Genomic DNA, 17,833 nt, shown 5'->3' with positions numbered 1-17,833 from the left:
AATCCATCACCCAAGCCGATGCAATGTAATGATTTTGTGAGGCTATTGAGTTGTTAATCATAATTCCGTCGTCAAGGTGTCACTATGTCGCATGTTCAACAACTACACGATGTAATTCCAGAGATAACATGCCCTTTAGCAATGTTCAGAATGCATTGTTTTCGGTGTATCTTATTGTTGTTCAGTTAAATGGTCACTAAATCACTTTTCACCTTTGTTGTCCGAAGGATCAGTTAATCCCACAAATACACATTAAATGTCCATTAAATGATGTTGGTGACACGAAGAATTAAAGTTTCTTGTTGTTAGTAATTATTTGTACCTACACTGAGCGCACACACCAGATTTTTTTTTTTTTTTTTTTTTTTTTTTTTTTTTTTTTTTTTTTTTTTTTTTTTTTTTTTTTTCATTCACGGAATTGGGTCTGTTAGCATCAGCAATTCTGACTTTGACAGTAGCTTCTGACAACAGGGCACAATTGTAAGTTCTTTGTGCTTGTATTTATCTGTTGCCTAATCAAGTCTAATAACTGAGTTTATGTTGGTGATCAGTCTCTGTGCCCTTTGATGTTAGTGACCATTAAGTATCACGAAGGCTAAGTCCCATCACAGATCAGCAATCGCATGAGTTATTTTTCTGTCAGTTTTATCAACTATCCCGTTATCTGTCTAAACGGTAAAGATGAATTTACGTCAGTCCAACTTCCAACTAATACTTCAAGTCATAAAACTTTCAAACTTCAGATCGGGTTTAAAACAACCTAGTAGCATGTAACATGCGTACTACTATTTCAAGAGTACAAGAGACAAGTGAAGTTAACATCTTCATTGCTGAGTTTACGTTGTAGTCACAGCAAACTTAAAACTGGATGCGGCTACAAGACTTTTGGTCAGGTGAATACAGGGTTATATATACAAAATCAAATAGGGGTAATGCAGGAGTAGGTTTAATAATGAATAGGAAAACAGGAGTGCGGGTAAGCTACTACAAACAGCATAGTGAACGCTTTATTGTGGCCAAGATAGACATGAAGCCCTCGCCTACTACAGTAGTAGAAGTTTATATGCCAACTAGCTCTGCAGATGAAGAAATTGATGAAATGTATGATGAGATAAAAGAAACTATTCAGGTAGTTAAGGGAGATGAAAATTTGTCATGGGTGACTGGAGTTCGACAGTAGGAAAAGGAAGAGAAGGAAACGTAGTAGGTGAATATGGATTGGGGCTAACAAATGAAAGAGGAAGCTGGCTGGTAGAATTTTGCACAGAACATAACTTAATCATAGCTAACAGTTTGTTCAAGAATCATAAAAGAAGGTTGTATACATGGAAGAACCCTGGAGATACTAGAAGGTTTCAGATAGATTATATAATGGTAACACAGAGATTTAGGAACCAGGTTTTAAGTTATAAGACATTTCCAGGGGCAGATTTGAACTCTGACCACAATCTATTGGTTATGAACTGTAGATTAAAACTGTACAGAGTTTCAGGGAGAGCATAAGGGAGCAATTGACAGCAATGGGGGAAAGAAATACAGTAGAAGAAGAATGGGTAGCTTTGAGGGATGAAATAGTGAAGGCAGCAGAGGATCAAGTAGGTAAAGACGAGGGCTAGTAGAAATCCATGGGTAACAGAAGAGATACTGAATTTAATTAATGAAAAGAGATAATATAAAAATGCAGTAAATGAATCAAGCAAAAAGGAATACAAATGTCTCAAAAATGAGATCGACAGGAAGTGCAAAATGGCTAAGCAGGGATGGCTAGAGGACAAATGTAAGGATGTAGAGTCTTATCCCACGAGGGGTAAGATAGATACTGCCTACAGGAAAATTAAAGAGACCTTTGGAGAAAAGAGAACCACTCGCATGAATATCAAGAGCTCAGATGGAAACCCAGTTCTAAGCAAAGAAGGGAAAGCAGAAAGGTGGAAGGAGTATATAGATGGTCTATACAAGGGTGATGTACTTCAGGACAATATTACGGAAATGGAAGAGGAGGTAGATGAAGATAAAATGGGGGACACGATACTGCGTGAAGAGTTTGACAGAGCACTGAAAGACCTGAGTCGAAACAAGGCCCTGGGAGTAGACAACATTCCATTAGAACTACTGACGGCCTTGGGAGAGCCAATCCTGACAAAACTCTACCATCTGGTGAGCAAGATGTATGATACAGGTGAAATACCCTCAGACTTCAAGAAGAATATAATAATTCCAATCCCAAAGAAAGCAGGTGTTGACAGATGTGAAAATTACCGAACTATCAGTTTACTAAGTGACAGCTGCAAAATACTAACGCGAATTCTTTACAGACGAATGGAAAAACTGGTAGAAGACGACCTTGGGGAAGGTCAGTTTGGATTCCATAGAATTCTTGGAACACGTAAGGCAATACTGACCCTAAGACTTATCTTAGAAGAAAAAATAAGGAAAGGCAAACCTACGTTTCTAGCATTTGTAGACTTAGAGAAAGGTTTTGGCAGTGTTGACTGGAATACTCTCTTTCAAATTCTGAAGGTGGCAGGGGTAAAATACAGGGAGCGAAAGGCTATTTACAATTTGTACAGAAAGCAGATGGCAGTTATAAGAGTTGAGGGCCATGAAAGGGAAGCAGTGGTTGGGAAAGGAGTGAGACAGGGTTGTAGCCTCTCCCCGATGCTATTAAATCTGTATATTGAGCAAGCAGTGAAGGAAACAAAAGAAAAGCTCGGAGTAGGTATTAAAATCCATGGAGAAGAAATAAAAACTTTTAGGTTCGCTGATGACATTGTAATTCTGTCAGAGACAGCAAAGGACTTGGAAGAGCAGTTGAACGGAATGGACACTGTCTTGAAAAAAGATGAACATCAAGAAAAGCAAAACTAGGATAATGGAGTGTAGTCGAATTAAATCGGATGATGCTGAGGAATTAGATCAGGAAATGAGACGCTGAAAGTAGTAAATGAGTTTTGCTATTTGGGGAGCAAAATAACTGATGATGGTCGAAGTAGAGAGGATATAAAACATAGACTGGCAATGGCAAGGAAAGCGTTTCTGAAGAAGAGAAATTTGTTAACATCGAGTATTGATTTAAGTGTCAGGAAGTCGTTTCTGAAAGTATTTGTGTGGAGTGTAGCCATGTATGGAAGTGAAACATGGACGATAAATAGTTTGGACAAGAAGAGAATAGAAGCTTTTGAAATGTGGTGCTACAGAAGAATGCTGAAGATTAGATGGGTAGATCACATAACTAATGAGGAGGTATTGAATAGAATTGGGGAGAAGAGGAGTTGTGGCACAACTTGACTAGAAGAAGGGATCGGTTGGTAGGACATGTTCTGAGGCATCAAGGGATCACCAAGTTAGTACTGTAGGGCAGTGTGGAGGGTAAAAAATCGTAGAGGGAGACCAAGAGATGAATACACTAAGCAGATTCAGAAGGATGTAGGCTGCAGTAGGTACTGGGAGATGAAGAAGCTTGCACAGGATAGAATAGCATGGAGAGCCGCATCAAACCAGTCTCTGGACTGAAGACCACAACAACAACAACAGTAATAAGTTGTGAATTCTTTCTTTAAAGTTTTTGTTTTGTATCATATGTTATTCTTCCATTCAATCCTTTCTTTGTGATAAGCATTAGTATTTACGTAACATTCCTGTTAATCAACCTGTCAAGAGTGTAAATTTTGTTGTCAGTAGCTATCATCACTGTCAGGATGACTGATTTTTCCATTTCTTTGTCCAACAAAAGGTTGTTCATTATGGGTTCTATAATTGGGGTGTTACACAGCCCCACATCTACTTTGATATTGTTGGCCTCCCACCCACTGGGCACATTGATCTCCACCTCCTAGCCAGAGACAAATCACCTTCCTCTGGCTTCTCTTGCCAGTAAGGGGTCCCTCGGGACACTTCCTTCCGAGTTCTTCTAGTCTGCAACTGGACTCTGTCTCTCAAAACACTCCCTTCCATGGCTTTTTCTGGTCTGCAACTGGATGCCAGCCAGTGATTGAAGGAGCCACAGGCTGCTGGTCGCAGGACTTCGCGATCATCGTAATTACCTGAAACTAATTCAGAGAAGCCCTCACAGGGATCCAAATTCTCTAAGGGGAGGAAAGATAAGTAGTAGTCCTCCAAGAAGGAGGATATTCTGGTGGCCCCATAGCAGCAGATCCTGTCTGTTCCACACCTGCATCCGAGGCATACATTCTGATGGGCCCTGGGTCACACCACACATTGGAACCCATAACCTATGTATTTTGATGCCTTAATTTCTCAGCCAGTGGGAGCAGATGACCCTGCAGCATAACTTGCCTCCTTGGTCCCTTCATGGTCTCACAGTACATAGACAACATTATTCTCCAGTGAAATTGTAGTGGTTTTTTCCACCACCTGGCTCAGCTGCATCATCTTTTAAGCACTTCCCCTGCCTTCAGCATTGCCTTTCAGGAGATTTGGTTCCCAGCAATGTGCACTATAGCCCTTCTTGGATGTCATAAGAATTGTGCTACCTGTGATAAGGTGTCTGGAGGAGATAGCACGTAACTTCTAGACATGATAGTGAACTTGTGCCTTTTAATACCTTTGGATGCTGTGGTTGTTCAGGTAAGGGCATTTCAGGATATTACCATGTGCAGTGTTTACCTCCGTCCTGATGAAGTGTTTTGGACCATACTGTTTGCATTGGCTTCTCAGCTTCCCCCACCTTTCCTAATCTTGGATCATTACAATGCCCATAATGTTTTGTGGGTTAAAACGAAGATAGCTGGCTGTGATAAAGACCTTGAAAACTTATTGGCACAGCTTGATCTTTGTCTCCTGAATGCTAGTGCCCCCACACAATTCAGTGTGGCACATGGAACTTTCTCAGCCATTGACCTGTCCTTCCGTAGCTCTTGTCTTCTCCCATCCATTCACTGGTGAGTAATGACTTGTGTGGCAGTGACCACTTCTCGATCTTTCTGTTCCTCCCTCAGTGTCACTCCCCTGGACACCTACCCAGATGCACTCTCAACGGTGCTGACTGGGGTGCTTTTGCCTTTGCTGTTGCTCTTTGCTCCTTTGCTCTTTGGTGCATGGAGATACCAATTAGGTAGTGCAGACCAAAACTGCAGCCAATCTCTTGGAAGCTGATGTAGAGATCCCCTGTTCCTTGGGCCCAGCCCGATTGATGACGGTACCTTTGTGGTCATCAGAAATCGCAGAGGGCATTAGAGATCATAGATGGGCTCTCAAATGCCATAAGTGGCACCCATCAGTGGAACAACTCGTTGCCTTTTAAGCAGCTATGTGCACAGGTCCACCACCTAATAAAATGATGAAAGTAAGACTGCTGGGTATGGTACGTTTCGACCATCAGACCCTGTGTCTCACCTTTGCAGGTTTGGACTAAGATCAGACATCTCTACTGATACCAGACACCAATTTAGTACTGGAGGGCAGCGTGGAGGGTTAAAGTCGTACCTTGAATCGTGCTGTTTACACTGACCCAGACACTGTCGCTGAACATTTTGCTCTGCGTTATGTTAGTCTCAGCAAGTGACATTACCAACTTGCCTTTCATGCCTTAAAACAGCTGGTGGAACGAAAGTAATTATCTTTTACTATGCACCACCTGGAGCCGTATAATGCTCCATTCACTGAGTGGGAATTTGTCAGTGTCCTAGCCCACTTCTCTGATAAAGCTCCAGGGTAAACCTGCGTCCACTGTCAAATGATAAAGCACCTATCGGTGGACTGTCTTATCACCACCACCCACTTATACCCCAAAGTTGATTTGTTCATTTAAAAGTAAGTTAATAATTTGTGCAGCTGGTCACATTTTCACAGCACTTGGCATACTGAGTTAGTTACACACTGCAGAGAGAGGTAGCAGAGGTAGAATGTGAGTTCGCCTAACTGTTTTCATAATACTAATCTTTTGTTCTTCTTCTTTGTTGTAGGCTCATAGTCCATTCTAACATGAAGCTTTCCATACTAGTCTAGAGGATGCTTGGGCTCATTTAGTTAAGTAATATGAACACTGGTGTGCATTCTGTAGTTGGACACACATATTTTCAGTCATTTCACTTCAGAACAGCATAAACCATAGTGCTAACACAACACACACAACTTGTACTCCATCCTCGTACTTCCAACTCGTACCACTCGCTGCTCAAAAGATAAAGATTTACCTCTAACAATATGTAGCAAAGAAAATACTATCTTATATCGACCAATATGTGCAAAATCATCTTTGAAATATAAATTTCATAAATAAAATACAAATAATTGTGTATCACTGCTTATCCTTTTGAGAAGTCCAGAATCATGATTGTAATTACGTTGAGCATTTATATATGTTGACGTTTATACGTTTTCATGTAGCTATATGGTAGAGGACTTCTGGTTTCTGAATCTTCAATTTGGTAATTGGTCATTTCATATGATCCAAGGTCAGTTGGTACATCTCTAACCATAACCAGTTTTATTAAAATTGTCTTTGTCATAACCTTGTCATCTTTAACTGAATCTGAAGCAGTGAGACAGTATCATAATCCCAGTACTGAAATCAGGTAAGCACCCTCTAGAGATACAGTTATCACCCAATTAGCTCCACCAGTGTTCTCTGTATGTTGCTAGAATGCATGGTGAGCCAGCAGCTGTGTTGGCTCCTTGAGTCTGTCTTCTGTCTTTGCCCGAGGGTGGTTTTTTGCCAAGGCCGTTTCACTATTGATAATCTTGTCTACCTAAAGCCTGCCGTTTGAACAGCTTTTGCCACCAGTCAACACCTTATGGCCGTCTTCTTCAACCTGCAAAAGGCATATGACACCACCTGGCAACACCACATTCTCTCTACCTTACACAGTTCGGGTCTCTGGGGGGTCTGCTCTCAATTTTTATCCAAAACTTCTTGTTGCACCATTCTTTCTGGTTCGAGTTGGTGCTTCCCAGTGTAACCCTGCCCCCCATATCCAAGAGAATGGGGTCCTGGAGAGCACTGTACAGTGTGTCCCTCTCTTTCTAGTAGCCATCAGTGGTCTAGTAACAGCCGTGGGGTCCCCAGCAGCACCCTCCTTGCATGCTGATGACTTCTGCCTCTACTATTACTCTTATAGTGTGAGTTCTGCTGAATGTTGACTTCAAGGCACATTCATGGGCCCTCACCTGTGGCTTTCAGTTTTCAGCTGCTACGACTCACTTCATGCACTTCAATTGACATTTTACCATTTACCCGCAGCCAGAACTTTACCTCGACGACCAGCTTCTCAGTGTGGTAGAGATGTACCAGTTTTTTTAGGACTGGCCTTCGATGCTTCTTTGATGTGGAGTCCCCATCTTCGCTAGCTTAAAGAAAAGTGCTGGCTGCACCTTAATGCAGTTTGCTGCCAGAGTAACACCAGCTGGGGTGCAGATCGAACTATCCTTGTGCAGCTTTACAAAGCCCTGATACAGTCCTGTCTTGATTATGGGCGTCTGGCATACAGTTTAGCATCACCCTCAGCATTGCGGATAGTGGATCTGATAAACAACTGCAGGGTTCTACTGTTGATACTTTTGAGAGAAGCCTTTCGAACTAGCCCTTTGGAGATCTTACTCGAAGAGGCTCTGGTCCCTCCATTGCAGATCAGGCACCAACAACAGCTTTTCAAGTATGCTACTGATGTATGCCCCTTCATTGCGTTTTGCTTTTGGGGGTTTCCAACTGCTCCCTAGATAGGGCATCTCGCCAGCTTTTCTTCTTGTATGCCCCCTCCCCCCTTTCTTCTTTCTTCTCTTGTATCTAGCTTTTGTAGAACTTAGGTTTTCCTCTGATTTACAGTTTCGAAGACCTGTCTATTCAAGAAAAAAGGAACCGATGATGTAGTAGTTTGGTCCCTTTAATCAACCAACCTAGCTTATTAAACCTACTCCTGCATTACTCCTCTTTGATTTTGTATTTTTAACCCTGTATTCACCTAACCAGAGGTCCTGCTCCTCCTCCAAACAAACTTCAGAAATTGCCACAATACGTAACTTCAACCTATCCATCCCCTATTTAAAATTTTCTAACCTACCTGCACGATTAACGGATCCAGTATCCCATACTCTGACCTGACGACGACATCCTATTGAGTAGTCCCCGCCTGGAGATCCAAATGGGAGACCATTTTACTTCTGGAATATGTTACCCAAGAGGATGCCACCATCATTTAACCATGCAGTTGTACTGCATGCCCTCTTGAAAATTACAGCTGTGGTACCAGCACGGCAAGGCCAGATCAGTCCGTCATCCAGACTGTAGCCCCTGCAACTACTGAAAAGGCTGCTGCTGCTCCTCTTCATGAAAAGCACATTAGTCTGGCCTCTAAAGACACTCCTTCATTGTGGTTGCACCTGCAGTATGGGTATCTGTATCAGAAGCATACAAGCCATCCCACCAGTTGCAAGGTTCATGGCTCATGGAGGGTGGAGGAATATGTATATCCAGTGTTAAATTTAATTTAAGACCTGTTATGTACATGTAAGGTGTCAACTTGTTTTGAGAAGTTGCATAATGATGGAAAAATATTAATGCCTTCATTATAAATTAAAGTTTTATTAGTAAATGCTTCCTTGTGATGTAAACTGACTGCAAACTTTAGCTAAGAAAGTCCTGTTTTAGTAATAGGTATTTTATGTTCCTTATCAGTAATTTGTTGAAAGGCAGTTGCAACAATGGAAAGTGGTCAGTAAAGTGTATATTTTTCCAGATTGATCAGTTTTAGTCTATATTTTTAAATTTTGGCCTGTAGTCATTTCATAAAAAAATAGTACAAACAAGTCTTTCCCATAGTCAACAAGATTATCATGTGCTTCAGAAATTTGAGTATCATGAAATGAACTGTTTGTATTACTTCCATTGTCAAGTCAGGCCTCATGATCTGGCAGAAAATCCTTGAAACTGAAAGGTCAAGGGTCAAATACTGGTCAGTCTAAGATATTTTTTTTTTTTTTTTTTTTTTTTTTTTTTTTTTTTTTTTTTTTTTTTTTTTTTTTTTTTTTTTTTTAAGTCTGTGAAAGAGCTTTTCTTCATGTCGTAGTTCCTTTGGAAATATGTACTTAATTGTTGTTTTTTTTTTTTTTTAGCTGTGAAAGATGTTCGTGCGAGACAGCTGGAGGCTTGGAAAAGGACCAGAGAGGAAGCCAAAAAGAAAAATAAAACAAAGAGAAAGCCATTTATTGTGACTCATGTTCGTCATAACATTGGGTCACCTTACAAAACAAGGTCACCTTTTAGAACGGATGCTCTGCTTAAAACAAAGACATCAAAGAAGCTGGATATTCTACCAGAAAAACCAGCTACCTCTGCTGTACGTGTAACACGGTCTATGAGCAGAACAGCAAAATTAAATCAAACTGCTACTATCCAGAAGAAAAATGAGCTGCCTAAACTTGCACCAAATAATTTTAAATTCAAGGTCAGGATAGAATCTGTATTAATGGCTTTACGTAGTTCTTAATATGTTTTCTTTCTTTCCCAGTTTTTTCATCTGTTCAGTGGTATGTTTCTCTGATAACTCAAACTAAAATACCAATTGTACTGTCAGCTTGATATTGTCATATATTTGAAAGTATCTCCACACCAACTGTGTTCTTCTGTAGGTTTGTGATGTGGTAGACATTTGTTTGGTGTAATTTTTACCTTGGACAACTTCCATACCTAAATAAAATACCACACTTAGTGAAAGTTTGTGGTAGACAGGACTCTAATCCAATATTGGCGTGCACAAATAAAATTACTAAATTGGTCATTTACAAACTTGCAGTATATAAAAATTTCTCATTATGCCCAAAATGTCCTTTTGCATTACTCTTTCAGTTTAATTGTGTATTAGTTCACATTATTAGTCATAAATGTGGACCTCTGCTATGCTCAAATATCCTTTGCTTGCACTATTGTTTGAGATCTGATACAGCTGCCACTTTCATATATCAAAACATATTACATTCATCCATTAGATTACAATTTAATGTAATAATGCTATTCTGTAAGTACAAAAGTTACCCTTATCTTAAGGAAAAATACCTTCTTGTTCAAAAATACTACCTCATATTTCTTGCCCTGAATTCATAACAAGACTTCTGTTACTGGTTCTAAAAATGTATGTGTGTTTGTGCAACTATTTTGTTAGGTGCTGTGTTGCCTATTGCTTCTGATGAAATTATTTCACAGTATCTTTCCTACCCTGTAAAATAATGTGTGGTTAATAGAGCAAATGTCTCACTCTGAACACTTTCATCCACTTGTATACTGTTCTTCACATCATCTGGTCTGCTTTATACGTATATATAGACACACACTAAAGTTTACAGGAATGAACCACTCAGACTCTGCAAGTATTCAAGTGCTCAGTTCTTGCAGTGTGAACTTTCCTTAAATTTTCTAGTGTGAATTACGCTTCACCGCCTGGTACCTGTTGAAAGTCAATAAAACACTGTCCTTTCATGAAACTTGCCCTCCTTAACTTCCTTCAACATATTATCTTTAAACACAGTGATATATGAAATTGATAAAATGCAAATTAACTTGCAGCCTTTCGTTTACCTAACAGTGTGCACTATTTCCCCATATTTCTCAGCCTGCGACATCTCTGCCTTCAGTACTGTCACACTGAAGAAAAAAATAAATGTTCAGTTACAGTGGTTATCCTTGTTTGCTTTATTTTATTCTGAAACAGTCAAATTAACATTTTACAAGCCTGGTGTACTTTTGTGACTAAAAGCAAAACTCAGACTGTTAAGTCATCAACTTCCATTTTACGTGGTACTCCTGTTTTTGTATTATTGTCCCTGAATGTCCATGGAGACACTCTCAAATAGGAAGTATTGGGAGTTTCCCCTTAGCAGTCCTTATGGAACTGACAAATATGTAGTGCTTGCTGTGATGTCTGGATTTCTGCTGATGAACTCCGCTCACACCACCTCTGACGAGGAGGAGCTTAAAAAAAATCTGTGTAAGTATCAAAACATGTGTAAATAACATTGATACCTAGACTTCTTGTACACTTTTGCCCTTCTCCACAATTTTTAAATTTATTTTATTAACACACACACAAACTCTTCCTCATTTATAGACAACTAAAGTTCAGAAATTTTCTTATATTTAATGGATAACAGAAATGCCCAAAACTTATTCTACCGAATTATGTCCCCTTTCTTCTGTCGCCATCAAACAGTGATGACTGAGCGAGGTGGCCCAGTGTTTAGCACACTGGACTCGCATTCGGGAGGACGACTGTTCAATGCCGTCTCCAGCCATCATGATTTAGGTTTTCAGTGATTTTTCCCTAAATCGTTTCAGGCAAATGCCGGGATGGTTCCTTTGAAAGTGCACGGACGATTTCCTTCCCCATCCTTCCCTAACCCGAGCTTGCACTCCGTCTCTAATGACCTCGTTGTCGACGGGACGTTAAAACACTAACCTAACCTCAAACAGTGATGCTGCTTGTCTTTCAGAGCTTCACCAGAGATGCCATACACATGATCCTCTCATTCAGCAGTATGAGTAACCTGCCCTTCCTCTTTTTCAACTTTCCCCACTCCCTAATGTCATCAATTTCGTGTGTGTCTGTCGGCAGTTCTAAACATTTCTCCTGATGAAGGTGAGTAGTGACCAGCATTCTGTCTTGTATTCATTAGTTTCCTCAATTGAATTTTCCTTAGATGAAATATAATCTATTATATGTTTGATTCATCTTTTTCCATGTATATTTAGATATGTTTGTGTTCAAAGACGCTACTTTTAATTCTGAAAGAGATATAGGAATGTCTATTAAATGTTATCTGATACAGTTAAGTATTACTTTTCCATTGTTTTGTGAAACCTGTTCAGCTGTGGCATTTCCTGTTCTTATTCGGAAGTCCCCTAAAACATTCCTATTGTTTTCACAAATTTTATATATGGATTTTGTGAAGTTCTTCTTTTAACTGTTGCAGTGTCCATTTCTTGTTGAACTGCCTAGAAATTTACAGGAAGTCGGGTAGTCTCCTGTTAATTGGTATCTAGGCATTGTTCTTTTAGTAATATGTGTAGAGTTACAAATGTTAATTTCAATTCCTTCATTATTAAGTTTCAAACTATAGCTGATGCTTGTCTGTATCTATGCCACTTTTGAATATGGAATATGCAATAATTCCAGATTCTTGTAACTTTTCTTTTTATCACTGCTAATTCAACTTAAACTTTAGTTTGTGTTTTAATTCTTGCTGTTTGTTGATTTCCCACACACTCCATGCTCCAGTATTTAATGTACTTCCAGCACCACATTGTCTGACCTTTTTCTTTGCTTTAGTAGACGTCATTAATCAGACCAGCAATTTTTCATTTCTTGAGAATCGTGAGTCACATAAATGTCTGATGTGATGATGTACACAACGTGAGAAGAATGGTGAAGGCTGCAACCTTTATGAGCTTCTATAAGACTGCTTCTGTATTATCCTCACAATGGAGTTTTGCCTCTTTCGCCGTTCCAAATGACTGCTGCTCAGCTGGATCTGCTGTTGGTGTCTTCGCTGTAACTGGCAAGGTATCTTTACAAGGCTGTACCAGCTAAGCCAATTGGTCCACAGTTTATTAGAGAGGTGTTGCTCCCACTCCCCATCTTGTTCTGGCCTGTGACAGGCAGAGCATGTGACTTCCCATATGGGGTTAGGTTGGTGGTGCTAGCAACAAATGTATACTGGCAAAATTCACTTGCATTTATCAAAGCAATCTGTACATTAATGCAATGAGACGTGTCTTCCAAAATTACATTGTCAAAATGGACATTACCATTTTGTGTAAAATAAAAATAAAAATTTGTTTAGTTTGCATGGAAATTTAACTATAAATGCATTTTACAGCATTTGCTGCTGTTCTGTATATGCAAACAATTTTCCTTCAGGCACCCAAAGGCATTGCACCGCTCCCCATGTCCAGTCATAAGCAGAAAACAGATTTGAAGATAACACTAACACCATGTTCTGTGAATGTGGAGAAAATAGGTAAGCCACTAATAATTTTTATAAGTTTATATTTAGCAGAATTTAACTGGTACTACAGTAATTTGTAATTTGTGCTTGTTGTGCAAATGGTGATATTTTTTTTTTTTTTTTTTTTCCGTTAAGATATTGAGTTGTAGAAGTTATGTTTCTCAGGAATTCTACCTGCTTTTGGTTTGCTGAATGTGAATTTCATATTTATTGCCATGTGAGAGTTTGGTTTCACACCAAAACATGCAAAAAACTCAAATTTTTCACACTTTCTCAGTTTTTTGCTTATATCTTGAAAATTGTATTCTGTCCCAAGTGGTCACCTTCGAAAAACGAAGTAGACAAAATTTTCCACAAAATGCACTAATCAGGTTTGTTTTTCTGATGAACACTGTTGATACTAGGGCATGCTGAAAAGCAGCAGTATTTTTTGGCCCTTCTGTGAAAATGTTGAAAGTGCCCACCCACTCAAAAAACATTCATGTTGGCCCCCCACCCCCCCACCCCTGCAAAAAAAAGACACCATGTGAAAGAGCATTAGATTTCATACAAGAGACGTCAGTGAAATCCAGTTTTCCCATAAGGATGGGAGGAAGCAAAGTGAAAATTGTGAAAAATCTCTCTCTCTCTCTCTCTCTCTCTCTCTCTCTCTCTCTCTCTCTCTCTCTCTCTCTGTGTGTGTGTGTGTGTGTGTGTGTGTGTGTGTGTGTGTGTGTGTGTGTGTGTGTGTGTGTTTTTTTGTTTTTTCTAAATGTACATGCTGTTGAAATGAAATGAAAGAAAGCGAAGTCTAGGACTAGGTGATCACATAGAGCATATTAAGTATGAATACAAAGGACAGATAAGCTTTATAGTGAACTGTGGACATATGATATGTGTACAGTTCTTTCACTTATCTCTGTTCGACTGTTGGTGGTGCGTGTAATGTTTGTTGGGTTGTAGAAAGTCCAGAGGAATCAGTATGTGACAATGGAAGTTTCAGGCAAAGTGTCGGGGACTGTGGAAGTTCCAGGTTGAAAAGTGATATTGCTGTTTTAAAGTGAAAGAAATTGTAATTGAATGATTAATATTAAAATTTTATTTGTAAAAATACATAATGCGGTAAAATATTACATTGAATTAACACCTTCTGTCACCTCAGCTAGGTCACACAATGTTACTGCAAGGGGCTCGTCCAGCTTATATTTAGTCTTCTATATCAAAATTGTCATCAGTGTTTGAGCACGGGCTTCAAATTGTGTGCACAGTTCACGCAGAATAGTCTTGCTTGCCTACACGCACACTGACCTTGGCAATCCAGCTGAAGAAACCTCTTGGTAGCCGGGGGTTTTCGGTGTGGTAAAGTTTCCGATCCACTGCTGCACCTGATCAAAAACTCTACAATTATATTGTTGAGCTGTAGCTTCGGTGGATGGTATGGAAGCAGTGTTTGCTTATACTTCAGCTTGTTGAGTAGTTTTGTGGTTGGGTGGCTACCACCATAAAAGGAATTGGAAATTCCTGACCAGCAGCTGTTATTTCCTATAGATGGGCTGAAGAATCGGTGGATTCAGTATTGTGTAATTTGAGATCTAAATTTTTGGAGAGGATCTTCAGAAATTTAACCATGCCATCCTGGAATAACATAGGCGTAGAGTTGCAACCATGCGTTCCATGTAGGAAGAGCATGTGACTGGCGACACACTTCTCTGCTGCACTTCCTGGGTGATAGAGGAGCTGAGGGGCTGTACTTCTCATTGGCCGGAGGAAATATACGTTTGGGAGAGCTTAGAGGCCCATCATTATGACCATAAGATAAATACCTTTACCCACAATTGTAGGATTTCATGGTCAAGCAGCTGCTCATAAGCCACACATCACACCGGTAAATGACAAACGACACCTTGCTTGGTGTAAGGAGCGTACACATTGGACAATCGAACAGTAGAAAAATACTGTATGGAGTGACGAATCACAGTACACAACATGGCGATCCAATGGCAGGATGTGGGTATAGCGAATGCCCGGTGAACATCTGCCAGCGTGTGTGGTACCAACAGTAAAATTCGGAGGCGGTGGTGTCACAGTGTGGTCATGTTTTTCATGGAGGGGGCTTGCACCCCTTGTTGTTTGGCGTGACACTATCACAGCACAGGCCTACATTGATGTTTTAAGCACCTTCTTGCTTCACACTGTTGAAGAGCAATTTGGGGGTGGCAATTGCATCATTCAATATGATCAGGCACTTGTTTATAATGCCCGGCCCGTGGCGAAGTGGTTGCATGACAATAACATACCTGTAATGGACTAACCTGCTCAGTCATGACGTGAATCCTATAGAACACCTTTGGGAATGCTGACTTCATGTCAGGCCTCACTGACTGACATTGCTACCTTTCCTCACTGCAGCAGTCCATGAAGACTGGGTTGCCATTCCTCAAGAAACCTTCCAGCACCTGATTTGAACGTATGTCTGCAAGAGTGGAAGCTGTCGTCAAGGCCATATGGAATTCCAGCATTAACAATGAAAGGTGCCACAAACTTGTAAGTCATTTTCAGTGAGTTGTCTGAGTACTTTTGATCACATAGTGTATGTTACTGTTTCTAGGTCTTTAGCATAGCACCAGTGTCAAAAGTGCTGTAGGTGCAGAGGAAATACTGCGTGATCAGGCATTTTAGATTGTCTTGAGTAGATTTATCAACAGGAATCGGTTCATATTAAAAATTCCATCCCAAATGCTTGAGGTGCTTAGGCTTTAACTGTTATTTTCAGTCAGACAGTTAAAACAATAGAAGAGAGGAGGGGGGTAATGTCAAAGATCTCCCAAAATTTTACCATGGTTTTCAGGAATTTAGCTTTACTATAAAATGCTCCTTAGTTTTCCAATTATTTTGGTTTTCCAATTAGACTAACAACAAAGTTTGTCAGATTTTAACTATTAAAGTTGCATATTAAGTTTGCAGACAATATTAACTGTAACATTGGAAATTTTGCAAATGGTTATTGATAGTGAAGTACTATTTGAAAAAAGCTGCACAAATATTCAGTCAGATCTTCATAACATTTCAAAGTTTTAAAGGGAGAGGCAACTTTATTTAAATGTTCAGAAATGTAAAATTGGGCACTACACGAAATAAGAAAATGACTATACTGTAATTGCTACACCCAAATATTTGTGTATGAAATACAGTGGTCACATAGGATCAGTAAATGCAGGTGTCAGACTTAATTGGCAAGATAATGGGAAAAGTCAATAAGTGTGTATAGGCAATACCTTACATAACACTTGGAACCCATTGTAAAATATTACCCTGATGCTTCAGATTAATATAGTTTGTGCAGGAGAAGATAGCTGATTTGAAGTTACCAGTTTCCATCCAAATCGCTGAGAAAGTTCACTCGTTTGTTTGGAACAGGATGCTGGCAAGTGTTTGCAATCTTTGAGTCGGTCGGCAATGACAGAATCGAGGCTCGTGCCCTGCAATCTTTCTCAAATGATTTTACAGAAACTACTCGGTTGCCATGATTTTGCATTAGGTGCAAATTAGCAATATGTTGCTACATATGAAATTTAGCTAACATCTTGAAATTTTCTTCATACTTGGGTGGAGGTCTCTGTCACCAATCTCAAGAAAGTTGATTTGGTGCAGCACACTCATTTGCAGTTGTGCCGTGCCAGTGATAAATCCAGAATGAAATATTCACTACATTCCTCATATTTCATAAACTGTTTGAGATTCTTGAAAATGATAGCACACTACTATATGGTTATTGTGCCAGAGTTCACTATCTGCTGTGTTGATCCACTAACGACAGACATTTTTGATGAAAGACTGTTATTTTTAGGGACTGTCGATAGCTGGTGAAATGAGAAATGCTATGGGTTGTGGAACAACATAAGTGAAGACAATAGAAGTTTATTTTATATGGAGGAAGTGCATTTCTAATAAGCTACTGACTTTACTTTTTCTCAGTTCTTCACTTAATAAACCACTGTTTCAGAAATGTCTCGCATTTGTGTCTGCACAACATGTTAGAGGGATGACACTGTATACTCCACTGTGTTTTGCCACAAGAAGCAAATTTTAACATGACAACCAGAGAAATGTGTTTCACTCAAAATTCGGTACTCCTGACACTTCTCTGAAAGTTACAAATGGTTAAGAAGCCAAGTGGAAACAAATTGCTGCATCTTCAGTGAAATTTTTTTTTAGATACTAATCAAAGGAGGGTGACAGATCTTTCTGAATAGTCACCATGCAAGTGTGGGTGTGAAGAGGCTGCACTTAATATTTACAAAACCTGTGAGCGTAGGCTTCAGTTTAGAGCAGCACTTCCCGTACAGTGCCTGCCCACTGGCCTCTACCTCTTTCCCCCTGCGTGCCCTGTCAACTGTGCTTCTACAGGGCACGGCATTTTGCAAAGACAGTACTGAATGAATGTAAAAGCATCAATCGAGCAAATACTGGTTAGGCTGAACTGTAGACTGTAATAGATGCCAACTATTCCATACAGGCAGAATTATAGAGTTCTAAGGACGATTAGTGAAGTAAAGAATCTCACAATGCATTACTATCTGCCCTACATTATGCTCCCATCGTGTCTGCAAAGATGAAATTAGACAAATTACAGCAATGTGCATGTAAGCTTTTAAACATTAATATTCTTTCAGCACTACAAATGTGAATGGAAGGGAAAGAGACCACAATGTGTGGTTCAGTGGGGAAACACCCTCAGTCATGCACCTAGCAGGTATTTATAGAGCGTGATGCAAATACAAATCTAGATTAGTTCCCAAACTCTCATTGGCTTCAGTTAGATATTTGTTTACAATTGAGTAAATTAATTACTCTCTCTTGAAGCTAAGCCTCTGTGATGATGTTAACTTTCACTGAAGTA

At 39.7% G+C, this 17,833-nt stretch overlaps 1 protein-coding gene across 1 annotated transcript in view; it reads left to right on the top strand.

Moving 5' to 3' along the window:
- Positions 1 to 17,833, top strand: part of LOC124789735 (disks large-associated protein 5-like) — a 200,698-nt gene that overhangs the window by 20,754 nt on the left and 162,111 nt on the right. Inside the window, exons 2-3 of the mRNA XM_047257186.1 lie at positions 9,070 to 9,401; positions 12,867 to 12,966. Coding sequence (XP_047113142.1) covers positions 9,070 to 9,401; positions 12,867 to 12,966 — 432 coding nt within the window. The remainder of the gene's footprint in view (positions 1 to 9,069; positions 9,402 to 12,866; positions 12,967 to 17,833) is intronic.

This window comes from Schistocerca piceifrons, chromosome 3, assembly GCF_021461385.2.
Source record: "Schistocerca piceifrons isolate TAMUIC-IGC-003096 chromosome 3, iqSchPice1.1, whole genome shotgun sequence".
Classification (NCBI taxonomy): domain Eukaryota; kingdom Metazoa; phylum Arthropoda; class Insecta; order Orthoptera; family Acrididae; genus Schistocerca; species Schistocerca piceifrons.
Note: the sequence above shows the minus strand (reverse complement) of the source record. Positions and strands in the feature narration are given on the sequence as shown.